The 27,444-nt window shown below is 43.3% G+C and overlaps 1 protein-coding gene across 1 annotated transcript in view; it reads left to right on the top strand.

Moving 5' to 3' along the window:
* Positions 1 to 27,444, top strand: part of SLC4A5 (solute carrier family 4 member 5) — a 126,685-nt gene that overhangs the window by 40,900 nt on the left and 58,341 nt on the right. Inside the window, exons 3-12 of the mRNA XM_073653579.1 lie at positions 2,766 to 2,926; positions 3,078 to 3,233; positions 5,901 to 5,996; positions 6,633 to 6,688; positions 9,188 to 9,345; positions 11,826 to 11,913; positions 13,684 to 13,838; positions 14,037 to 14,180; positions 15,667 to 15,841; positions 17,563 to 17,696. Coding sequence (XP_073509680.1) covers positions 2,766 to 2,926; positions 3,078 to 3,233; positions 5,901 to 5,996; positions 6,633 to 6,688; positions 9,188 to 9,345; positions 11,826 to 11,913; positions 13,684 to 13,838; positions 14,037 to 14,180; positions 15,667 to 15,841; positions 17,563 to 17,696 — 1,323 coding nt within the window. The remainder of the gene's footprint in view (positions 1 to 2,765; positions 2,927 to 3,077; positions 3,234 to 5,900; positions 5,997 to 6,632; positions 6,689 to 9,187; positions 9,346 to 11,825; positions 11,914 to 13,683; positions 13,839 to 14,036; positions 14,181 to 15,666; positions 15,842 to 17,562; positions 17,697 to 27,444) is intronic.

Genomic DNA, 27,444 nt, shown 5'->3' with positions numbered 1-27,444 from the left:
CATACTTCCAAAAGCACTATAAAATGGTTTGAGAGAAAGCACTGGAGACTTCTAAGGTGGCCAGCAATGAGTCCAGACCTGAATCCCACAGAACACCTGTGGAGAGATCTCAAAATGGCAGTTTGGAGAAGGCACCCTTCAAATATCAGGGACCTGGAGCAGTTTGTCAAAGAAGAATGGTCTACAATTCCAGCAGAGCATTGTAAGAAACTCATTGATGGTTACCGGAAGCGGTTGTTCGCAGTTATTTTGGCTAAAGGTTGTGCAACCAAGTATTAGGCTGAGGGTGCCAATACTTTTGTCCGGCCCTTTTTTTGGAGTTTTGTGTGAAATGATCAATGATTTGATTTTTGCTTCATTCTCTTTTGTGTTTTTTTCCTTGCAAGCAAATTAAATGAAGAGAATAATACCAAAGAATTTGTGATTGCAATCATTTTCAGGAAGAAACTGAGTATTATCTGACAGAATTGCAGGGGTGCCAATACTTTTGGCCAACACTGTAGCACTGTGTACTTATAATTGCTCATTTTGCCTTCTACCCAGTTAATTATTTTCTTTCCATTAGGTCTATGACATCACATGATTAAAAACTGACTAGCTGAATCCTTCTAAGCTCCATGTAGAAACAGGAAGTCTCTTGTCCCTGCATGAGTCATCCCCCTGTTCAACTCCTCACCCAGCTGCTCCCTCCTCCCCCTGACTTCTTATTTCTACATAAAGCTTAGAAGTTTTTAATCACGTGATGAGCAATTGTAAGTACACAGTGCTATATAATATGATGACTGCAATATATTAAGAGTATACAAATTTTGATGGGAGGAGGAGTGCTTCATTATTATTGCCTCTCTCCTACTAAATTCATCATAACTATTGAAAGTGTTCTTAGAACCTTTATATACAGTGCCTACAAGTAGTATTCAACCCCCTGCAGATTTAGCTGGTTGACACATGCGGAATTAACTTGGCATTGTGACATTTGTACTGTAGATCAGCCTGGAAGTGGGAAATGCACTGCAGCAAATATTGTTTTTTTTTTGTTGTTTTTTTTTTTTTTTTAAAACGTGAAAAGTTAATTCAGAGTGTCATTTATTATTCAACCCCTCAAACCACAAGAATTCTGTTTGGTCCCCCTAAAGTATTAAGAAGTAGTTCAGGCACCAAGAATAATGAGCTTCACATGTGTGGATTAAAGATCTCTTTTGCCAGCCTTTTCTGACTATTTAAGACCCTCCCCAAACTTGTGAACAGCACTCAGACATGGTCAACATGAGAAAGACAAAGGAGCATTCCAAGGCCATCAGAGACAAGATCGTGGAGGGTCACAAGGCTGGCAAGGGGTACAAAACCCTTTCCAAGGAGTTGGGCCTACCTGTCTCCACTGTTGGGAGCATCATCCGTAAGTGGAAGGCTTATGGAACTACTGTTAGCCTTCCACGGCCTGGACAGCCTTTGAAAGTGTCCTCCCGTGCCGAGGCCAGGCTTGTCCGAAGAGTCAAGGCTAACCCAAGGACAACAAGGAAGGAGCTCTGGGAAGATCTCATGGCAGTGGGGACATTGGTTTCAGTCAATACCATAAGTAACGTACTCCACCGCAATGGTTTCCGTTCCAGACGAGCCCGTAAGGTACCTTTACTTTCAAAGCGTCATGGCAAGGCTCATCTACAGTTTGCTCATGATCACTTGGAGGACTCTGAGACAGACTGGTTCAAGGTTCTATGGTCTGATGAGACCAAGATCGAGATCTTTGGTGCCAACCACACACGTGACGTTTGGAGACTGGATGGCACTGCATACGACCCCAAGAATACCATCCCTACAGTCAAGCATGGTGGTGGCAGCATCATGCTGTGGGGCTGTTTCTCTGCCAAGGGGCCTGGCCATCTGGTCCGCATCCATGGGAAGATGGATAGCACGGCCTACCTGGAGATTTTGGCCAAGAACCTGCGCTCCTCCATCAAGGATCTTAAGATGGGTCGTAATTTCATCTTCCAACAAGACAACGACCCAAAGCACACAGCCAAGAAAACCAAGGCATGGTTCAAGAGGGAAAAAGTCAAGGTGTTGGAGTGGCCTAGTCAGTCTCCTGACCTTAACCCAATTGAAAACTTGTGGAAGGAGCTCAAGAATAAAGTCCACATGAGACACCCAAAGAACCTAGATAACTTGGAGAAGATCTGCATGGAGGAGTGGGCCAAGATAACTCCACAGACCTGTGCCGGCCTGATCAGGTCTTATAAAAGACGATTATTAGCTGTAATTGCAAACAAGGGTTATTCCACAAAATATTAAACATTGGGGTTGTATAATAATTGACCCACACTTTTATGTTTAAAATTTAATAAAATTCAACTGAGCAACATAACTTTTTGGTTTGTAAGATTTATGCTTCTGTTCATAAAACCTACTCTCGTTTGCAGTTTGAAGGCTCTAACTTATTTGCATCTTATCAAACCAGCTAAATCTGCAGGGGGTTGATTACTACTTGTAGGCACTGTAAGTAAGGGTTACTAACATTGTTATTTCCATGTTATTCTGTGTATAAGATTTACTGTGCATGAAAACAGTCTCAAAGTGATCATAACTTTCGTACAGTCCAGTTGACCTGCCATTTATTTACGTTAAGGACAAAGATTTAGTTACTGGAATTAGTAGACAGGAAACCTGCTGCCTATGTGAATATCTTTCCTCTGATTGCAAGATTCATGGTAATACCCTTATGGAAAGTTATCAATTGTACCATTATTTTTTTTTGTTGCTTTCATTAGGTGGATAAAATTTGAAGAGAAAGTAGAAGAAGGTGGAGAGAGGTGGAGTAAGCCACATGTGTCAACACTGACCCTACACAGCCTATTCGAGCTGAGGACATGTCTCCAGACGGGAACTGTGTTGCTGGATTTAGATGGTTATTCCCTCCCACAGATCATAGGTACAAAATATTCACTTGTTCATAGAAAAGTCTTGGTTGGGAAATGTATTGGCAAACTGAAAGTGGCCCTTGGTGCCAGGTTCAAGGTGACAATACAAGACAAATAAAATGTTTTGTGCCATCATGAAATTAATAATTTTTCTTTCTACAGATGACATAATTGAAAAGCAGGTAGAAGATGGGATACTCATGCCTGACCTCAGGGAGAAAGTTAGTTTTGTTCTATTAAGGAAACATAGGCACCAAACCAAGAAACCCATTCACCGATCTTTGGTGGACATTGGAAAATCTGTCTCCACCACTACCAGTAGGTTGAAGAGATTGTTCATGAATACAGCTTGGAATATTCCTTTTTTATCTTTTTTTGTTGTTTATTAGTTTTTTTTTTGGGGGGGGGTTCCTTAGAGAAGATATGTGTGAGTAAAGGATCATGATCATGAGTATTACACACAGTAAGGTTCTGCAGATCAAGGGAGAACAAACTTGATTAATATAGAATCTACTTTTGTTGAGCATGAGTTATGGTAGGTGATTAAATAAAAAACTAGAGATTGGTACATGTTCACATGGAGGATCCATTACTGTATGCCCCATAGTGGTGTACATATGGCATAGCTCCCAACTGTCCCGGATCCAGTCTTGCTTTGTGGGAGCTGTCCCGGAAGTTCAGGGCTACATCTGTGTCTGCAACGTCAGGAATGCCGGAGTTTTAAAGCTTTTCATATATTTTTTTCATGCATTTTTTCAGGCTCCCCATAAAAAGCAAAAGAAAAGCAAAGGAACCAAAACTATACAGTATGTATGTCAATCTCTGACAGCGGCATTTAACTCATGCAAGCCGGAAGCGCCTCATAAGACACGCCCATTGGCACCCCTGTCACGTGATCACGGGGTGCAGATGGGTAGTCATGACAGCCAGGGGTCTGCAGAAGACCCCCGTGCCTGTCACTGTAAATCTCCTCGGGCCGGCGTTCATAGACCCTGCTATGTGTAGCACAGGCAATCAGACGATCTACATAGGCAATCCTAAGGGGACTATTGAAGTAAAAAAAAATATTTTAAAAAAATTTAAAAAACATAAAAGATCAAATCGACCCACGTTTCCCCCATTCAAAATAAAACGTTAAAAAAAAGAATTTACTCATATTTAAATAAATTAACTTAAATTAAAAAGAACCTATACATGTTTGGTATCTGCACACTTGTACTGACCTCAGGAATCATATTGCCAGGTCAGTATTAGCATTTAGTGAACACGGTAAATAAAAAAAAACAAAAAACAATTGTGGAATTGCACTTTTTTTTGCAATTTTACTGCACTTGGATGTTTTTTTCCCCTTTTTCCAGTACACTGTATGGTAAAATTAATGGTGTCAATCAAAAGTACAACTTATCCGGCAAAAAATGAGTCCTCATATGGCTATATTGACAGAAAAATGAAAACATTATGGCTCTGGGAAGAAAGGGAGCTAAAAACAAAAGGAACATATAACTGTTCAATCTCCTTGCTTCCTGGTTTCTGGCAGGGTGGGCCCTCCTCTTTAAGTGACAGTTCTGGTGAGTAGTAGAGCTATAGTATTAGTAGAAGTATAAAACTAAGCGCAAGTTCTGCTATAACACATTCAGCTATGAGTGGTTTGCTCTGGAGTGTACACTGTTATCAATACATTTACACATAGAGATAACAGGGCATTTGAACAAGCACACTGGTCTGGACAGTGAGAGTCATGATTAAGAGAACTGCTTCTGAACCAGCCAATGCTGGGGGCTGGTGATTTTGCAAAATTTATAACAGCAGCTTGTCTGGAGCTGTGAGGGGGATGCAGCTAAGCAGTTAACTGCTGTAATTAAAGAGATAGCTGACTGGGATGTTAGGAATTAACTTCTTTCCTGGAATGTAACAATTTTTCACTGTAGGCCAGGGTATGGGCAGGCAGTAGTAGTCAAGCTCCATGGAGACTAGCTGTACACTATTCTTACAGTAGGATGACAGGAGAAAGAAAAAGCAATTCAGTTGCAAACTTGCTTATTCTCATACTGTCTAACAAACTTAAGCAATGTAATCACATAAAAATACCCCTTTAACTGGCATTGTAATCTGGTCTCTGGGGATAATGTGCATGAAAAAAGCTCTTCATAAAAAAAAAAAATATATATATGGTTCTAAAATAGCCTCAGTGCCCAGTGTGAAAATTGCAAAATAACTAATTTTGTTGTTTTGTTTTTTTTAATAAAGACTGTGATATGAAAAAATGCCAACATACATACATACAAAATGCATGTAACACAAAAACTTGATTTAATCAATAAGTCATTTCTAATGACACATTATTTTTAAATTCCTCATGGTAGGGTTTTTCTTCCCTCTTGAGATTTCAAACAGTGTGAACGCGATCCTAGAAGGCAGGTATTGTAGTAGAATATTGGGGTCCACTAGTGATATGGCAATACTTTTGAAAATGATCAGTGGTCATCAATTATTCCCATGGACGATGCTATAGTAACAGGTAGAGAAGACCACAGTGAGAACAGTGCCATCCACACATTTGTCACTTCTTTTCCACCTTGAATTGGTTGAGTGCAACTGGTAATTAACCCTTGGTACTGGTTGAATGCACCTCCGTGGACCTCCTTTTCCTTCTTTCTTATGTTTCTAGTAATACATTTGTAGAACATGTTATGTAATTAAATATAGGGGAAAATAATTTGGTAGGGGTATTGCAGGGATTTACTGTTAAAATCATACCAGGTAGGTAGAAGATCCCTTTAACTACAACCAAAAACTATGGTTAGAGATACAGACTTTCTCTATCACCCAAGTTTTTCTGCTATATTATAAAAAACCCTAAATGAGGCCATAGAAACACATTTCTACTTACATTTCTGTTTTTATGATTCTCGTTTAGAATATATTGTATCTATGTATATTTTGTCACAGATTTCATCTGTATAAATTTCTCTTAATCTCCTGTAGATCGAATTCCTGCCCCAAGTGCCCCTGCCGGTAATCATCTCCATCGCTCTACGGAGGATCTGAGAATGAGACAGAACTGTAACTATGGAAGATTGCGTAGGTTTCCTCTTCTTTATATGCATGTATGTAATGTATGGGGCTGTGTTCTGGGCAGAGCACATCGTAAACCACTGAGGGGTTCTGAAGGCAGAAAGCTGAACTATTTCCTAATAACACACAACGTGACTTCATCATCTTCAGCAAGGATTGTGTTATCCCTGTGATAAATGCTTCCGCCTTGTGCATTTAGACTTTTAGATATCTAATTTTCCATCTTGTGTTTCTTATATTTGCTTTGTAGACTTTTTTCTTGTATCCACTATTTGAATGTAGTTTTGGATCATTGCGACCTGTACTTTTCATTTTCTAGTTTAACACGGTCTAGTATATACATTGATCCAATTTAATTTCCACTTGATATCAGGAGAGAATTTTTCTTCTTTTAGGGCAGATTGGCTCATGCCTTAGATATTTTTTTTTTTTGCCTTCCTCTGGATTAATGAAGAGAAACAAAGTTTCCTTTCTCCCTTCATCCACTATGGCGGATGGACATGTTTTTGTTTCCAAAAAGCTATATAATTTTTTACTATGAAAAGAAATAATGTTCAAAAATTAAAAAGGTTGTGATGCTGAATGGTGAAAATAAAATGGTATTTCAGGTTTTTACCAATCTGTATGTGGTCTACATCCTAGGTCATGCACAAAGCAGAAGTATGAATGACATCTCTGAGACCCCAAGTTCTGACCAGGTATTGAGCTGTGATTATTTCCTTACTGATTAATTATTGAGCAGTCATAGAATCCAGACAATCAAGTTCCACTATATGTAGACATATGGTATGTATGTATGCAGAATACTGTACATACATACTCACCAAATATAGGATAGCCAGATAGACAGATGATAGTTCAATACCATTACACGTCAGCTTTTATATACTTTATTTTCACTGCCTGATTATCTACAGAGGAAGAGTATCTGAAAAAAGGTAAAAATATTGAAATATGCATGCATAGTTAAAGAGAATCTGACACCAGGTCAGAAGTGATCAGTTTTTGCTCTTATTTTATTCTCGCTGCTCCCCTGAGTATTCCGGGTTTTTTTCGTTTTGTTTTAGAACCATATGGTTCTAGAGATAAGGGCCCTTTTATTTACTCCTAATTTTATGTTCTTTTCCTAGGGGGTGTGACTCAGGATTCTCAGGGGAATGTCTTTAGGCTGCTCTGCATTATTACACTTTAAGTCACACCCCCTTGAAAGATTCTGAAAAGTTAGGACTAAATAAAAAGGCTCGTATCTCTGGAACGGTGTGGTGGATTAAAAAAGAAATGAAAAAAAAAACTGCATATGTAATGCAGGTGCCAGAATGCAACTCACAGAGACACAAGGCAAGGACAGTCGGAGATGATTATAAACAGTTTATGTATATATAAAACAGGTATTTTGAACAAGGGGATAACAACAAGGGTATTGAACAGTAATTTGAAATATTAGCAAAATATGAAGTCTCTCAAAGTAATGTGGTGCACCCAGTCAGGGGAGTCACCACGTCAGTTCTTTATCTCTGTATATGGCTCTAGCGGGGGTCACCGGTTATTCCCGCTAGGCCGCAAGTCTTTTCCGGACAAAATCAATTAGAGCAAGTTTAGCTTCTTTCGCCCCAACTGCTCCTCTCCCAACCTGAGTATCTAAACCCAACTGGCCCCGGTACCGTGAGTGAACAGTAGAAGTGACGGCCCTATTCACGTATGCAGCTCTTCTGCTTTCGCTGGCATGACTTTCTTGGCTCAGTAGTCTCTCAACTCCTCTTTTCTTGGCCGTTGGAGGCAGTCTCTCAAGCCATAGATAGGGGGGTCCAGACCTCGTCTGTCGGCGGGCGACGTCGGGTTCCGCAAACTCACTCAGCACCGCAAGCAGGTTCCGACTCTCTTCAGTAGGCAGAGCACTCGAGTCACATCTGTGAGGGATCCGGAGCTCATTCACCGGCGCCCGGCTGTGGCACCTCGCAGGCCTCCGGCTTAGACCTGCCGCGAGGGGCTTCTCAACACGCAGGCAGCACGTCTGCTCCTTTCTGCTGCTTGGCGCCAAAAACCCCTCAGGCTTGGCACGCTGGCCTCTTGTACCTTGGAACTCCTTCCTGGAAGTCACCTGACTGGGTCCAGCGTCTAAATCTGCTCCCCCTTAAACTTCTCGGTTCCGCATGACTGTGCCTGAGCAGCAGATGGCAATCTCTCTCTATCTTTGAAGCACCTTGTAAGAATCCTCTTAGAGGCCCTTTTGTCTCCATTACACATACTCAGGGGAGCAACAAGAATAAAATAAGAGCAAATACTGGACAATTTGGACCCGGTGACAGCTCTACTTGAAAGGAAATGTCTGATCTCAGCAAAATCTTTGCGGATGGTTTATACAATGCCCAATTTAGGCATATTCGCCTGCTTTCATCTCGGGGACCAGAAGCTATGATGCTGAGGTCTGTGATTGGCTGCAGCGGTGAGGTGACTAAAACATTGCATCATTGAATATGTTACTGATGACATGCCCTTATAGTTACCTGACCACTGTAGCCAATCATAGTCCTTAGTGGTCAGGTGATCAAAGAATGGGCCATTATCGCTTCTGGTCCCAATGCAGACCACCATTACGGCTGACAAATATGGGGAGATAGGGAGCTGGTGAATTTGCCTAATTGCGTTACTTGTAAGTCATTTATGCCAAGTTTAAGCTAAGTGTCTGTGGGGGCCGGACCTATCCTAATGTTAATAAAGTGTTCACAGTGGTGGACCGAGAGGGCAGCCAGGAAGGGACAATTTTGAAGTCACAGTGGCAACTAATTGAGAAATGCACCACAATTCTCTACTTTATTTTGTAAGAGCAATCATTTTAAAGCTATTGATGAATTAAATGGGTCCTTTTCTTTAGCCGTACGTGCGAGAAAGGGCCCTGGGCAATAAGTTGATCATGAAGTGTCCAACTGCTGGGATCATCAGTGATCAGCTGTTATCTGTGAGGAAACCTGGCAGTAAGTCTTTAATTTCCCTGCAGCTCCACCACAGGAGAAATGAAGTATTACACGGTGCATATTCAGATCAATCAGTTGTCTGTGTAATGCAAGACAGGACAGGACCTCCAAAGAGAAAGACACTCTTTGGATTCGGCCACTATTCTGGTAAAAGGGTGAGAATCCTGAGCAGTGGCCCCTGAGTTGTCAATGTGATGCTGATCTTGTCCCTCTTTGTTCTTCCAGCTGAGAAATAAGTTTATAAAGAAAATTCCTCGGGATGCAGAAGCTTCCAATGTTTTTATTGGAGAAGTAGACTTCTTAGACAAACCATTTGTAGCATTTGTACGACTGGTCCAGTCTTTAATGCTTGGAGGCGTCACAGAGGTTCCAGTGCCCACCAGGTAATAGCTAAGATTTATATTAACTTAAAGGGAATCTGTCAGTATAATCCACCCTCCCAAGCCGTCTATATGGGAATGTAGATCATAGGAAGCTGAGTAAAATGATACCTTGATATCTGTGATCCGAGGTTTTATTCCAGAGAAATCCACATTTTTCTTAATATGTAAATGAGCTGTTAAGATCTATTGGCCGGACATAGATCTCCCTGAGAATCTGCCTTCAGAGCTTATTATAAATGAAAGAAGGCATTACCAGTGTGAGACATATAGCTCAGGAGAGAAGACTGTCCATCATTACATGTCTAACACTGGTAACATCCCCTTTCATTTCAAATAATCTCTGGAGGCAGATACTCAGGGAGATCTATGTCCGGCCCATAGTCCTGAACAGCTCATTTACATATTAAGAAAAATGTGGATTCCTCTGGAATAAGACATCAGATCGCAGATATCAAGGTGTCATTTTATTCAGCTTCCTATGAGCTTCATGCCCATATAGACGGCTTAGCAGGGTTTATCCTACTGACAGATTCCCTTTAAATCGCTCATAAGGCATAAATAACAGAGTCATATATCAATAGTGTTATTTCCATGACACGTTGTCTCAAAGGGGTGGCCCGATTTTAATTAACACTGAAGAAAGTGCTGTAAAATACCTCCCCACTGATTGCATAACCAAACTTAATGCCTTGCTTAGTGAATCCACCTCTGATTAATAATAACTTTATTGAGTATCCAGCCTATTGACACATACAATAACAGCACTAGCCCTCATTAAAGGGGCTGTCCATGAAAGATAAGTTATCACTTATCAGTAGGATAGATTATATCTCCTAGCTCGGTGGGGGTCCAATCACTGGGAGAACGAGGCACTTCTATGCTTGTTAGAACAGTGTCCTAGCTCGACCGCTTCTCCATTCATTCCCTATTGGGCTGACGAATGCTGCCGTCAGGTTTTTTCGGCTATTCTGAAAAGAATTAACGGAGCGGCGGTTGGGCTTGCACAATCCTATTCTAATAAACTGCCCCGTTTTGTCGATTCATATGGGTCTCAGCATTGAGACCCCCAAGACCTATAGGTTATCACCTTTCTTGTGGATAGGTGATAATATATATTTAAGAAACCTGACTACCTGACCCTATAAACTTCATGCACTGATGTGTGGACATGATGTGGACGTATTCTCATCCAGCAGTAACCGAAGTAATGCATTGTCTTAGGGAACATGCTACATTTTTTTCCAGCAAGTACATACAGATTTTGTCACAAAATTAATCTCTATAAAATTGGAGTCATAGAGTGGAAAATAAAATAATAATAATAATAATAATAAAAATAAAAAACAACACCAGATTTTGGGGAACAGTGACATTTATAAGATTATCTCAGCACAGGAACATTATTTTTAAACACATCCAATTGTGGAACTTATTATTCCAAGATGTATTGATTAAAATATACTTTTTTATATTTACATCAAGTAAAAAATGACATATTTATAGCAAGAAACAAGTCCTCTTTAGAGGGGTCATCCAAATTACTGTATCAAATTCTTTTACAAAGAGCAGCTACCTATATAATGAAAAAAAAAAACACTGCGCACCTACTCTTTCCCTTGATTATCCACCTCCATTGGTTTATATGTGGCTGACACATGGCCACGGCAGCATCATGGCTTCTATTACTTAACATTGATGCTCATAGTACAACACGTGACCTCTGCAGTCACTGATTGTGTCGGCAGCAAGTAAACAAGACGGAAAGCATCGCTGGATCGTTAGTGCGGGATCATCACGAGAAAGAATAAACGAGTAGTTTCTTATTTGTTCTTTTTTTTTCATTATGTCAACAGCTTTTGGAAAAATGGATTTGATCATTTGCATAGCCCCTTTAATTCTTGTTAGAGTGGTATACTGTCCATCTATTTTAGTTTTGAAGAATAGTACAGAAAATACATGGGCTGAAATCTTTAATAATAATCTACAAATACTGGAAGCCATGGCATGCTGCATTAGAGGACACTCAAAATATTCAGTAATTCTGCATTATCTCAAATCACATACCCGAGAAGAAAATTTAGGAGATAAAAAAAAAATAAATAAATAAAAAGAACTCATAGTTAAATGGAATAGGAATAATGGAAGCAACAGAATGACATATCCTAGGAGTGCACTTCTATTTTTGCACATTATTGCAGGAGTCTGAAGTCAATTGCTCCAGTACTGTGGATTTCCTTTTTCCTTTTATACAATTCCTCTAGTAAAACTCAGTGCTTATATTTCTTAAAAATAATAAAAATGTGAAAACTGGATGAAATTATTATTTTTTTTTTACTTTTTGGCCTGAAAAGTTATATAATGTTTGAAAATATTAGTTTATTGTAAGCAGCTTTTCTTCTACAATAGGTGTAAGCATGCGATATATAGAGTAGAAGGGGTATTACTGTTACTAACTATATTATTCCTCCCACCTTTACTAGGTTCCTCTTTATTTTACTGGGTCCAATGGGTAAAATCAAGTCCTACATTGAAATTGGCAGAGCCATTGCAACCTTAATGGTAGATGATGTAAGTAATGAATACTACATAGGTGATTTTAATGTAGATATACTAGTGCCCCAATTCGTTAAAACTAGCGTTTTGCATGCCAGTCATGATGAACAGTGCGGTGGAGTAAAATGCACCATATTCGTTAAGAGGTGGGCACTCCTTAATGAATTTGTCACACCTTTCAGTTGTAAAGGGCAGGTTGGCCGTGGCCGAGGGCTGCATCCACACCCCGCCCCACTACAGGAAGGTGGGGATCCTGGCTGGGTGGGTGTGCTTTTACCTTAGTGATACGCCAATGCAGACCGCATGCTGCTGCTTGACATGACAGGCCGGGACCCAACAAAGCCGACCCAACAAAGCAGAGATGAATGAGGGAGACCAGAAACCAAAAATAAACTTTTCTTTACTGAGCAAACTGATGAGAAGTATATACATCAGATAGCAGATATAACACTTATCTTCTGCAGAAACCAGTGACGGTACATTACTCCATCTACTCACTATGGGAATCTCCATCTTCCCTTCATGTGAGGACCTCACCGACTGAGATGCGTCTGTACGACTCCTCACTACTATTCTCAAAGCCCATTCGATGTGGGCCGCAAACTCCTTGCTGTGCCACTGCATTGTCAGTTCCCATAGGAGAACTCATGTCCCAGCCTGGACATCTTCTCCTTCTATAACCCTAGGGTCTGGCTACACTTCACCTTCTTATCTAGTATAGATAACATTTGCTGTAGGCCCCACTTGCCTGAGATAAGGATTCCTTCTGCAACTTAATACGCGTTTACTTCAAGACATGCTATCTTGGTATGGTCTCCCTTCTTCGCACACACCACTACTTTTCAATGCAGGTCTGCTAATATTAAGACCATAGGTCTTTCTCTTTTCAATATTTTTCCTTATATGCCTAACACCAAGAAACTGCATTTCCTATGCCCACTTTACTTATCCCACCATGGGTTGGTCCAAATAGTTAACCCTATCCACAGGTTAGCTAAATGCTGCGGGCCACAAAATAGATAATACAACATTCAAAACATGGTAATGGATTATATAACTATATGATCTTCAAGTGGGGTGTTGATAGCTTCTCCATTCCTTTACACAGCGGCCATCCACCACCCCAAGAAATGTACATCAGTCTGGGATTGTTTTACAATTGTATCATTATTTACACCATTTTTATGGTATTTTTTCAGCCATGCCTTCTCCTAGCCGTGCTCTACCTACTTCTCAAAAAGTTGGTGGAGCTGGCCTAGACTGACGTAAAACCACCAAAAGTCACACATTTTGCCAACGGAGTTCTGCAAAAATTTTGCATAATTTTAAGCATTTTTATTCCCGAAAACTGATGTAAACAGCCTAATGAATCAGCCCCATAGTGTCTGTTTAAAGAGTCAATTCTAATCCCATCATTTCCACTTTCGGGGGATTATTTCTTCACTTACTAACAATAATTTTGCTTCAGCTGTAGCTGTGTAGCTGAGTTGCAATGTCAGCCGGAGCCCGTGGAAAACTGTTGCTAAATATATAAAAAAAGAAAATAGACTTTTTTCTAATCTAATATACAACCATTGAATGCATAGTTGCCAACGTTTCAAGGAGAATTAAGTCCCACCTTAACTCCACCCCAGTCCTCCCGGGAATGCCTCCAACCAACTCCAAAGCTCCCACTGTTTGGCAAGGTTTTCATAAACCCATCCCATGGTGACAGTCATAATACAATCTTACCTACCAGTGGCACCAGTGGCTCCATTGTATTATCCTACAATCTACTTGTTTTAGTTGTTCAGTGATGTCGCTTACAAAGCCAGAGATCGTGAGGATCTGATTGCAGGAATAGATGAGTTCTTGGATGAAGTCATTGTCCTTCCACCAGGAGAATGGGATCCTACCATCAGAATAGAGCCTCCCAAAAAGATCCCCTCAGCGGATCAGAGGTAGGTATATACAAGGTACATACACCGATCACTGTATCACTAATTCTTTCCAGCAAGACTTCCTTCTGTGGTGGTCTCCATAAATAGAGCCAGCCCACCCCCCTACCTTTCCATAGCTGTTCCAAGGTTCACGCCACCGTTTCCTCCAATGTTATATGATTTAATGAAAGTCAACAAGCTCATCTTTGTCTTCTGCAGGAAGTCAGTGTTCTCAGTTAATGAAGCCGGACAAATGAATGGGTCAGCCGGTGGCGGAGGTGGCGGGAGTGGTGGAGGCGGGAGTGAGGATGGAGAGATGCCTGGTGCCCATGAGATTGGAGAAGAACTTTCATGGACTGGAAGGTGTGGAGCAGACAAAAACATTTAATGTTCTTCAAAATGATTTCTAGTTTTTCATAGTTTTCAAACTTCCATATAAAAAAATGAAATCAATTAAGCGCCATACATGATCACCAGGGGGCAACTCTCAAAGGGTTAAAGCTACCACCACAAAATAGAAAGAAAACAATTCCCCAATATGTATAAAAAAAACGTTGATTTATTGAAATCAAATAACTCGTTTTTCAGAATATACTAGAAAAGAATGGCCTAGTGATGCAGAAGGCTGGTCTCATACTCCTTAGGAGCCATATAAAACATATTCATATTCACAGCAGTCATATCACATATAAAAAAAATCAAAATATTAAGCACTATATAGGTGGCAGGATAGCCTTACCACCATGTTCGTACCTATGAAGGCAGCTCACCAGTAAGTATAGCTCCTTTCCATTAAAACTATAAATGTGGATGATATTCAATGTTATCGTAAGCTGCCCCTAATGGGGAGATAGGATTTGATCATTGTACTCTATGGCATCAAAGGGAATCTTTCATCAGGTTTTGTTATGTAATCCAAAAACAGCACAATGCCCGTTATTCCAGTGCTGTGTCACTTTCTGGGCTGCTTGCTATCATTTTGATACAATCACAGTTTTTTCTGCTGCTGATCTAGCAGAGCTCGGAATGCTGAGCTCTGTATAACCCCGCCCACACTATGATTGGCAGCTTTCTGCGTACGCTCTGCATAGGCATAAAGCTGCCAATCAGTGGTGGGGGCGGGGTTATACAGAGCTCAGCATTCAGAGAACGGCTAGATCTGCAGTAAATAAAACACTGAGCAGCTTAGTAAGTGATACATCCCTGGAATCAGGGTCTTGGCACCTACATCATGCTACTCTCAGATGGGGTAGCAAAAAGCTGGTGGTAGATTCCCTTTAATCTAATCCACCCCTGATGTCATTAGTATGTACATACATATGTGCATGCATTGAAAGGAGTGAATGTTGCATTGTGTGCGTATTGTATAGTGATCCTATATGAGCCTCTTGGTGCGGGGTCACATCGAGCAGGAGGACACGGAGGCACGAGGCACCTAGTCTTGTAGTGATAATCACCACCTGATAAAACACTGATTTTATCGACATAGCAACGCACAGCCTAGTACGAGATACATCACTGGAATCAGGCTCTCAGTCCCCACCCACATCATGCTGATCTCAGATTACATACCAAAAACCTGCTTACAGATTACATACAATAAGGCAATCAATACATTCACAATAATATCACAAAATAATAATAATGCTAAATTCTTCAATTAATCAGCACAGAACATTGGACCTATAAACGACATGGATGGCAATGAAAAGTGGAGATTTACTTTAATTGAAGATAATAAAAAAAAAACATAACTTTGTGACTAAAAGTGAAAATCAAGTAAAAAATATGCAAAATCGGATCACAGGTTTCTTGGTGACCTCAGCTGATGTCAGTATTTGCCCCGCAGGTTCTGTGGAGGACTTTATCTGGACATTAAAAGAAAACTGCCATGGTTCCTGAGTGATTTCTATGAAGCCTTCCACATTCAGTCCATTTCCGCCATTCTTTTCATCTACCTCGGTTGTATAACAAATGCCATCACATTTGGTGGGTTGCTGGGAGACGCTACAGACAACTATCAGGTATGAGCCAGGATGGAAGCCTGGAATGGGGTCAGAGGCGTCTTTAAGGCTGAGGTCCACCACCACCTAGTGTGATCCGATATTCTTGGATGAGGGGAAGATGGAGAAAAAAAACTGCGAAAGTCAGACTGCACTCAGATGACATCCAAGTGCAGTTAGATGGTTTCCCACGCACTCATTGACTTGCATGGCCGAGTGCGATCTGAATATTGGATCAAGCTCGGGCATGCTACGATTTTTTTCTCGGACCACTTTTGTCCTAGGAAAAAAATCGGACATGTGCATTGCCCCACAGAATACCATTGAGTGTGATCTGATGTTTTGTCGGATCGCACTTGGACCGAAAATACAGTCGTCTGCACGAGCCCTTAATGGCATGAAAGTCACAGCTGACCATTAGCTTGCTGTCACGCATTGCGGCCAATGTGTTTTTTGCTGCAACTATGATAAAAATCCACTGTCTTCCGCGACAGTAACAAAAAACAGCAATGTGTGAATGCAGCCTTACAATTAAGAGGGCTACCCACGATTATAGAACTGCACCACTGCCCCTTTCAAGTGCACTGCAGCTGTTTTGGGGTCCGCAGCATAGTGGGTATCCAGAAATGCCACTGTCTAAAAAACTGCTCAGAGGGAACCACTGCGTTTTGCTGATCCGACTTTTCATTTGACGTATTTTCAGGCAGGTCCTTTACGCAGTAACACAGTATCTACATTGTTGTGCCACTGTGCCGAACTGCGTGCCCTCCAATACTGCCAGCAGAGACAACTTTTCCTCTGGAGCATCAGAGGAGCGCAGGGGCACTGAAGCTGCAGAACTGAGCGGGTCGGCCAGCCTCAGAGCAGCGCTTACAAGCTCTATATCACACAGCTTTCAAATGATGCACTATATGCCAGTGAAGACCGGCCACTGCTGATAGTCTGCACCGGTGCCTGGTAACCTAGGAAATGAGCTGTACACTATAGAGTAAAAATCCCTCCATTCATGATAACAGAGAGGATTTTTAATAACAAGTGAACTTGAACCTTTACAAGCACTTTTAACCATTTAACCTGTCGAGACCACCTCATTAAATGGGGTTGTCTAACACTAAAACTCTAGTTAAAAATGGGCCGATGGCATACTGGAAGAGGAAGCCAAAAGACCAGCGGAGGACAACCGGCAGCAGTCAGGTGACCACTGTAAGGAATCAGCAGCCACTGATTGTCTGCAGTGGTCTTCTAGGTAAGTTTTTTTTATTTTAGCACTGCCATGGGCCCATTTTTAAAGAGTGTTTTTTTAAGTTGTGGGAAACCCCCAGAATTACTTTATAGCAATTTGGGCAGTAGTTACAGCAGGGATGTAAAACGTGATCTTTTGCTTCTTTATGGCCACAGAGATTGGAATAAAACTATATACTAAGACACAAGTAATAGAACCGGACCTGTCCGTGATGGAGACCCTTCCTGATCTATAATATAGGATTTGGCGCCATCTAGTGGATATGGAGCTCACAGCATAGACAAGATACATAGCAAACATAATATTCATCTTCAGCTGGATAGGTGATAACTTATCTTCACTGGACAACCCCTATAACATCGATGCTCTTAATCACGTGACTCCTTCTCTATTAACTCTGTTTTCAAAGTCAGTATATGAAAATGGCTTTTCCAGACAAGACAATCTGTAATGTTGGAAATGAAAACTGACTATGACTGAATGTCTTTTCTCCTCTCAGGGTGTGATGGAGAGCTTCCTAGGTACCGCAATGACGGGCTCTGTGTTTTGCCTCTTCGCTGGACAACCTCTGATCATCTTAAGCAGCACCGGACCCATTCTCATCTTTGAAAAGCTCCTGTTTGATTTTAGCAAGTATGTATGACCATGCTGCTGCTGACCGTGCCATGCGCCAGCAATGCCCATAAATCATTAGTGCTCCAAATCCAAAGTAATAATTACCATAGAGACTATATTCCTTTTCTTTGCTGATCACAAGCCAATCATTATTAAATAGACCTGATGAGGCTTGTGTACTTATGTTGAAAATGCATGTTAGAGTGGCTGTATAATCCTGATAGTAAGATTATCATTGTGCGAGTGCAGCTAAAGAGTGAGAGTTCTCATGAATCTCTGCCCACCCAGCCTGACTAACAGGTGAAGCTTGTACTGAGCAGTGTGAGACCTCAGCAGGGAGGAGGGACACTGGTGAGCGGTCAATCAGGCTAGGTGGGAAGTGGCTGAATTTAGCTTTTGATAAAAGATTATACAGTCATTCTGCCATTTATTTTCAAAGTAAGTACAACAGCCTCACCAGTTATTGGAAATCTATCTAATAATGTATTCCTTTTGTATTGTGAAATCATATTGTAAATTAAAATTCAGGTTTCAAGGCAATTAATCCAGATCTGCCACCACAGAAAGTCACATTCATGTGCAGGGCTGGCCTCGGGCTGTGCAATATTCCCTTATAATTAGAGATGAGCGTTGTTCTACTCGAACTGTTCGCCAATCTCAAATTCGAGCTGTTTTGGGCGTGTTCGAGCCGGTCGGCGAACACGAACAATTTGAGAAAAATTCGGCTGTTCGAGGTTATGTTCGATAACTGTTCGTGCACCAAAATCATAACTGGATTTTTTCTCAGTAATGATGAAAATTAATGTTAATACGCAGTTTGAGTGTACAGCGGGGTGGGGGGAGGGGCAGGGGATGGATCTCTGCAGGAACAATGAAGATCTCCATTTTTTTTTCTCTTTCCCGCATTTGCAGTGGGGAGGTGCAATCTGTCAGCCTATCAGCAGCGCACACACGGAGCGAAGTGCTTTTTTTCACACAAGCAAGGGCATGTGTGATTGGCAGTGTATGTCACATGTCCTTGCCCTATAAGACCAAGCCATTTTCCCCGTCGCCACCATTTTCTCACTGCTGCAGCTGCGTGTTAGACGGCACCGCTGTTGCTGTGTGCGCTATACCTTGTTAATTTCAAGCCAATTTTCGCACAAATATACAGATAGCTTGGGAGTAGGGAATAGTTGTGATTGCAGTCCTTTTAAGGACTAGGTTACAGCATTTCCTACGACTTTTATCAGGCAGGTCTGTGCTCTTAAATAGATAGATTGTGGGAGTAAAGACTAATTGTAATTGCAGTCCTTTTCAGGACTAGGTTACATCAGTTCCTATCAGTTTTTGCCAGGCAGGTCTGTGCCAGTGCTGTGCAAGTTTTTTTCACAGCATTTGGCTGAATCTAGCAAAGCTAATCCTTTTTGGCATATTGCAGAGTGTGTTAGTCAGTGGAGTAGCCTATCTGTGTTGCAAGATATAACACCTGTGTATAGAATACCAATTTTTTTACTGCACCTAGTGAAGTAAAATCTTTTGGGCATAGCATCATTCTATTAGTCCATCTATACTGACCTCCATCAGGTTGCAAACTGAATATAATTTTTTTCTGCATCTAGCTCTGAAAAAATATTTGGGCTTCTAGCAGTGTGTGGGACTTGGTCTATTAGTCCATCTATACTGACCTCCATCAGGTTGCAAATTAAAAATAATTTTTTTCTTCATTTATCTCTGAAAAAATATTTGGGCTTCTAGCAGCGTGTGGGACTTGTTCTATTAGTCCATCTATACTGACCTCCATCAGGTTGCAAATTAAAAATAATTTTTTTCTGCATCTAGCTCTGAAAAAATATTTGGGCTTCTAGCAGTGTGTGGGACTTGGTCTATTAGTCCATCTATACTGACCTCCATCAGGTTGCAAATTAAAAATAATTTTTTTCTGCATCTAGCTCTGAAAAAATATTTGGGCTTCTAGCAGTGTGTGGGACTTGGTCTATTAGTCCATCTATACTGACCTCCATCAGGTTGCAAATTGAATAAAAAAAATTTCTGCATCTAGCTCTGAAAAAATATTTGGGCTTCTAGCGGTGTGTGGGACTTGGTCTATTAGTCCATCTATACTGACCTCCATCAGGTTGCAAATTAAAAATAATTTTTTTCTGCATCTAGCTCTGAAAAAATATTTGGGCTTCTAGCAGTGTGTGGGACTTGGTCTATTAGTCCATCTATACTGACCTCCATCAGGTTGCAAATTGAATAAAAAAAATTTCTGCATCTAGCTCTGAAAAAATATTTGGGCTTCTAGCGGTGTGTGGGACTTGGTCTATTAGTCCATCTATACTGACCTCCATCAGGTTGCAAATTAAAAATAATTTTTTTCTGCATCTAACCCAGCCAATAGTTTTGGCCTAATACCACAGTTTGGCCACTCAGCTCTGCTCGGTTACCATCCATTGTTTTTTTGTGCAAACAACTCCAGAGTTGTGAATTAGTTAACCACCAAAATGAGTGGAAAAAGGCCTGCTGCTGGTGGAAAGGGGAATAGGCGTGTTGGGAAGGGGAAAAAAGGTTGTGTCCGTGGGGTAGGTGCAGAAGAAAGACCATCTTCCAGCCAAACTAAAATGTCTACTTCTTTTAGCGGACAATGTGATAAGATCCCTTTCTTACGGCCACGCCAATCGCTACAAATTCCAGATGAGGCACAAAAACAGCAGGTGCTTCAACGGATATCAAGTGCTCCTTTAAGTGGGCTCTCCTCCACATCAACTTCAACATCACAAATACTCCAGTCCTCAAAGGTGTCACCCAAATCGCACTTGCTTCCTCACAGCTCCCAAATCTCCAGCTGCCCGTCTGAGTATGAGGTAGAACAGATGGTTGAGTCTGCAGAGCTGTTTACTCATACTATAGCCTGGGAATCAGAGGTAGACTCCAGCGCTTCTGTGAATCCAGACGAGGAAATGATCTGCACTGATGCCCAGAATCTTTATGAGTCGGATCCAGGACCAGACGCAGAAGGTTCTGACCATAATGTAGACCCTCATTCCCAAACTGTAACTCCTGTTGGTGGAGACAATGAGGAAGACGATGATAAGACTCAAATACCTGATTGGAGCGACAACTTTAGTTTTTTGTCAGGGCAGGAACAGGTTGGCTCTGAGGACGACGGGTGTGATAACGCACAGGGTGATCATGATGAGGTCGGAGATCCCACTTACTGTCAACCCACAGTCAGCCAAGAGATGAGGTCAGCAGAGGAGGTGGAGGAAGATGCTAGTGACGACGAGGTCAGGTTGCGCCTTCCTGGACAGAGACGTAGTACTGGAAGCACGTCAACAACTGCATCCTCAAACACAACTCTGCCTCTCACCACAAGTCGTGGTGGCTCTTCAGGTCGCATGGGTGCTAAGCCTTGCATAGCCTGGGCATTTTTTCAGATCGATAAAGATGACCCAACTCGTGTTATCTGTAACATTTGTCAGCAAAAGCTAAGTAGAGGCCAAAAAATACATAGTTTGAGTACTTCATGCATGAACCGGCACATGGACATGAAGCATAAGTTGCAGTGGGAAGCTCAGTGTGCTACAATGCGGTCTAGCCGGCCGGGCCAACCACCGTCTGCCATATCTTGTGCATCCGCGGCCTCTTCATCCTCTGTGACTGGGGGGACAGCAGTCACACCTGTTTTGGGGCGCAGACCTGCCACCTCTTTACCCGCAACAGCCAGCGTGATTGGCAGGTCATCATTTTCTTTGGAGGTGGTAACACCAGCTGGTCTTGAGCGCTGTCCGACATCGATAGCACCACCTTTGGATCAAGGCAACCTAACATGTCCGCCTGCATCTTCCTCACAGACCGGCAGTTTGCCGGGGACACCCTTATCAACCCCGTCTAAGCACAATAGCCAGCCCTCGGTCCCTCAGATGTGGACAAGTAAAAGACCATTTCCTCCTAGCCATGAGAAAGCTAAGAGGTTGAATTTCACCATCTGCAAGCTCTTGGCTACAGAAATGCTGCCTTTCCGCCTGGTGGACACAGAGGATTTTCGAGACCTTATGTCCGTCGCAGTGCCCCAGTACCAGATGCCCAGTCGGCACTACTTCTCAAAGAAAGGTGTGTCTGCGCTCCACCAGCATGTCGCACACAACATCACCGCTTCTTTGAGAAACTCTGTGTGTGACAGGGTGCATTTCACCACAGACACTTGGACGAGTAGGCATGGACAGGGGCGTTACATGTCGCTGACTGGGCACTGGGTAACTATGGTGACAGCAGGACAAGGGGCTGCTGTCCAAGTCTTGCCGTCCCCACGAGTTGTGCGTCAATCCTCTTTATGTCATTTTTCCTCCACTGCTTCTGCCTCCTCAACCTCCTCTCGGTCTTCCACCTGCACCCAAAGCCTGTCTGGTCATGCCACAAGCTTTCTAACTGCGCAGAAGGGATCCTGCACACCTCCTTACTATGCTGGCAGTAGGGCTCAACGTCATCAGGCGGTTTTTACATTGAAATGTCTGGGAAATGTGAGTCACACAGCTGAGGAGTTGTGGTCAGCTCTGGAGAACCAATTTCATGAATGGTTGTCTCCACTGGACCTGAAACCAGGGAAGGCCGTGTGCGACAATGCTGCAAACCTGGGTGCGGCCCTTCGCCGGGGCAATGTCACACACGTGCCTTGTATGGCTCACGTGTTGAACCTGGTTGTCCAGCAATTTTTAGCCCACTATCCCAGACTAGATGGCCTTCTGCAGAGGGCACGGTCGCTGTGTGCTCACTTCCGCCGTTCGCATCCCGCAGCTCAGCGACTTACATCTCTACAGAAGTCGTTGGGCCTGCCACTTCACCGGCTAAAATGCGATGTGCCTACCCGGTGGAATTCAACTCTGCACATGTTGCAGCGACTGTGGCAGCACCGACAAGCCCTGGTGCAATACGTTCTGACGTATAGCCTGGGCCAACGAGATTCAGAGGTGGGGCAAATCACGCTGGAGGAGTGGTCTCAGATCAGGGACCTATGCACCCTTCTGCACAGTTTTGAAATGGCGACGAAGATGTTTAGTGCTGATGATGCCATTATCAGCATGACTATTCCGGTGATTTACATGCTGGAGCACATGTTAAACAGAATTCGGAGTCAGGTGGTGGCACAAGAGGAGGTGGAGGAAGTAGAGGAGGAGGAGTTGTATGCGGAAGGGCTAACATCTGCAAGGTCCAGACGGTCGGCAGCACCAAGGCGGCAGGCATGTGAGGGTGGGGGAGATGATTTTACCAGGGCGCATGGTAGCAGCCAAACTAGTGAGGAAGGTGCAGGAGCCCAGGAAGAAGTGGAGGACGAACTGATGGAAGACTCATCAGATGAGGGAGACCTTGATCACATTTCTGTTGTGCGAGGTTGGGGGGAGAGGACAGAGGAAGGAAGCATGATTGCTACCTCGCCACCAACACAACAGGGACTTGGTGCTCCTGGATGCGCAACACACATGAGTGCCTTTTTGCTGCACTACCTGCAACATGACCCTCGAATTGTGAGAATTAGAAATAATCCTGACTACTGGGTTGCCACACTGTTAGATCCCCGGTACAAAAGTAAATTTGCAGAAATTATTCCTGCCATAGAAAGGGATGCACGCATGCAGGAGTATCAGCAGAGACTGTTGCAGAATCTTACATGTGCTTTTCCACAAAATACCAGTGGTGCACGTAGTGAATCTCACAGTTCCAACTTGCCAACCGTGGGACCGTCAAGTGTTCAGCACTCAAACCGTAACAGAACCACAGTATCTGCTGGTAACATCAATTTTGCGGAATCATTTCACCACTTTTTTAGCCCATCCTTTGCAAGGCCACAGGAGACAAGAAGTCTGACACATAGTCAACGCCTAGAGACGATGGTACAGGAGTATCTCCAAGTAAACATTGAAGCCACGACTGTGTCACTGGACCCTTGCTCTTTTTGGGCTTCCAATCTGGATAAATGGCCGGAGCTAGCAACTTACGCCTTGGAGATCTTGTCATGTCCCGCAGCCAGCGTTCTGTCTGAACGTGTGTTCAGCGCTGCTGGTGGTGTGCTGACAGATAAGCGCACGCGGCTCTCCACTGATAATGTAGACAGACTCACGTTCATAAAGATGAACAAATCATGGATCCGAAACGACTTTTCTACCCCTGTGTCATCCTGGGGAGAGTAAAATCTTGATGATTGGTTAAAATCACCCTACCAACCGTTTTAAGCTTTCAAATTACTAATCATGTTTATCTGTATCTTGACTGGAAAATAATTTGGGCTTTGTAGCAGTGTGCAGCACTGATCCTATTAGGCCATCTATAATAAGCTTCACCAGATTTAAAATTAATAATAATTTTTAGCTGCATCTAGCCCGGAAAATAATTTTGGGGCTCCGAGATGCGCAAGACACATAAGTGCCTTCTTGCTGCACTACCTGCAGCATGACCCTCATATTGTCAGAATTCGAAGTAATCATGACTACTGGGTTGCCACACTCTTAGATCCCCCAAACTTTTCGATCAACCTTTTCATTTTAATAAAGACCAAAAAAATGGTCATTTTTGAAATTATAAGCATTAGCAGGTTGTTAGAAACTGAAATCAAACAGTTTTCAACTCAAAACTTTATTCTAGGTGATGTTACATTTTCACATAGGACCCCTTGTTCGAAAGGAGCTTCTGAACTCTCTCGTCCATTGAATTTGTCAGGTTTTGGATGGTTTCTGCTTCAATTGTTTTGCATGAGGACAGAATACCCTCCCAGAGCTGTTGCTTAGATGTGAACTGCCTCCCGCCATCATAGACACTCCTTTTAATGATGCTCCAAAGGTTCTGAATGGGGTAGAGGTCAGGGGAGCATGGGGGTCACACCATAAGTTTGTCCCCTTTTATGCCCATATCAGCCAGAGATGCAGATGTTTTATGTGCAGCATGAGATGGTGCATTATCATGCAGAAAAATGATCTTGCTGTGAAATACACGGTTCTTCTTCTTGAACCATGGCAGGAAGTGCTGTTTGAGAAAATCCACATACATTATGGAGTTCATCTTTAGCGCCTTCAGGGATCCTAAAGGGGCCGACAATCTCTCTCCCCATGATTCCAGCCCAAAACATTACTCCACCTCCTCCTTGTTGGCGCTGTAGCCGTGTTTGCGTGGGGTGTCCATCAACCAGCCATCCTCCACTCCATTCATCTGGACCATCGAGCGCTGCACGGCACTCATCCGTGAACAAAACAGTTTTGAAATCAGTCTTCATGTAATGTTTGGCCCACTGGAGCCGTTTCTGCTTGTGTGAAGTGGATAGAGGAGGTCGACAGGATGGCATATGCACAGCTGCAAACCTCTGAAGGACCCTGCATCTTGTTGTTCGGGGGACGTTGGAGGCACAAGCAGCTTCAAAAACTTGTCTGCTGCTATGACAAGGCTTTTTGCCGCTGCTGTTTCAACCTGACGTAATTGCCTGTAGGAAAGAGTCCTCAATTTGCCCTTATCAGCACGCACACGTGTGTACTGTGAATCAGCTACATACTTCTTGATTGCCAAGACACTTCATCCTGATCATCACACAATGTTGATTGTAGTCATGCCTTGACCTAAACACTCCACAATTTGTTGCTTCTCAGCAGCCGACACATCCTTTTTCTTTCCCATTTTGGCAGAAAATGTAGGCTGCTTAATAATGTGAGAGAGCCTTCTTAAGTAGTCTTGCCTTTCATTGGACACACCTGCCAAACTAATTAGCACAGGTGTCTGCAATTGCTTACAGTGATATAAAGAGCCCTGACACACATCACCATCAATGAGTTTAACTGACAAACAAACAAATTCTTCCCTTATCACTCCTAAACACTTTTTGCATAATAATTTGGAACGCGGTGTACATGTGCTTTTCCACAAAACACCAGTGGTTCACGTAGTGAATCTTACAGTTCTAACTTGCCAACCGTGGTCTGTATGGAATTGTTCAATAAAGGGCCCAAAATTAAGATAACATAGATGGGAGAGGTCTCTATGAATAGGAATTCCTAAGTATTTGATACCCTGTGAGGGCCAGGCAAAGGGAAAGTTGGACTGGATGGAATCCTATATGGATTTAGGGAGGGAGACATCGAGGGACTCAGACTTCGCTGCATTGATTTTAAAATTTTACCATGTAACAAAGTGATCTATTTCAGCCATAACAGCAGGGATGGATATATGTGATTGAGTGATATATACTAGGACATCATCAGCAAATAGAGAGCACTTGTACTCGGTGCCTCCCACCTCAATCCACCTAATATTGGGGTTATGGCGAATTGATGAGAGCAGGTGCTCCGTCACTAGGATGTATAAGAGAGGGGACAGAGGACATCCCTGCCTTGTCCCATTGGTGATTGTGAAAGGTGATGAAAATGTTCTGACGCACCCCCTGGGCCTTGGGACACCCGGAGCCGGACCCTTTTTGGTGGATGCTGGTGGTTGTAGTCTTCGTGGCGGCGATCCGGTTCCGTGGCTCAGGGCGGTCAAACCAGTGGCGGAACTATTTATGTGGTTTTGATGTTTAAATGTCCGACTACGCCACCCGTGGATTGCGGTCAGAGTGAACCGCCGCTACAGGGCAGACCACTGAGGCTGGTGTTGTGGGTGCAGCAGAGCGTAGCATAACTCCCCACGGGAGGAGTATAGCCTCAGGGTAGTGTATGCGGAGGATGGGGGTGATGGTGCAGGGCAGCAGCAGTAACGACACGGAGTCAGTGATGCAGTTCAGGGCCTTTACTCACAGTTCTTATTATCCAGACCACGTCTGCAGGTAACGGCTGCCCACGTCGTACTGTGCTCACCAGGTGAGGGGCTCAGACAACTCCCAGATAACTTTGGAGCACTTCACAGGACCCCCTTTGTGTGTCCTTTGTCTGGCCTTTCTTACCAACACTTCTGTCCGGCTGCCTCGGGCCTCCTCTTGGTAAACTTGGCGCCAGTTTCCCTGACCCTATGTGGTGCCTTCCTAGCGGGTGGAGCAAGGGGCTGCGCCACATAAAATGTCAGAGCCTCCGGTTTCTAGCTGAGGGTCGTTTCCTGCCTCCACTAGTTCGGGGACCGGTCTCCCCCTTTGGCCTGACCCCTCCACGCAGGTGGATTCGGGCGTGCGGTGGCGACTCGCCCGTCCGCACCCCTGGGATCCCTTCATTCCTCGTTCCTGGAGCCTTCTCCGCTCCTCTTCCTTCCTTCTCCCTCTTGCAGGCCTGGGCCTCTGTTACTAGGCCCGCCTCCGGAGCAGAGCTCATGCAGAGCCCCTGCTCCCTGCCACTTCTGCTCAGACTTCTCTGCACTGAACTAAGATGGTGCCCACCTTTTATACTCCCTTCTCAATGCACCCAGGAACTGCTTCCTCCCTGCTCCTGCACTGCAGGGTTCCCCTTCCTCAGTGTTCCCTCCCCCCACTCCAGCCAGGGACAGGGACTGTCGTGCCCATCTCAGGGGCATATTGGTCGCCCTGCCCCACGGCAATGTGGTGTAATGCATGCAGGTGTCGGGTCCTGATCCACACTCCATCCTTATCTGAGAGTGAGATATCACACCTCTGGGTGAGGTGCAATACGTCTGTAGCAACCGAGCCCTCGGTGCTACAGTTCCATTTATCTTCAGCCTAGGTGACGTATTGTGATACAGGGCCGTGATTTTGGCTATAAAAGGGTCCCCTAGACCCCTACCCCAAGCTTTTTAAGAGAATCATATATGGCGTGCCAGGAGACTCTATGGAATGCTTTCTCAGCATCCAACGAGAGTATCTACTTAC

This window comes from Phyllobates terribilis, unplaced genomic scaffold (genome assembly GCF_046119375.1).
Source record: "Phyllobates terribilis strain yellow unplaced genomic scaffold, ASM4611937v1 Scaffold_11__3_contigs__length_659146591, whole genome shotgun sequence".
Classification (NCBI taxonomy): Eukaryota; Metazoa; Chordata; class Amphibia; order Anura; family Dendrobatidae; genus Phyllobates; species Phyllobates terribilis.
This window is presented reverse-complemented; position numbering and strand designations above follow the sequence as displayed.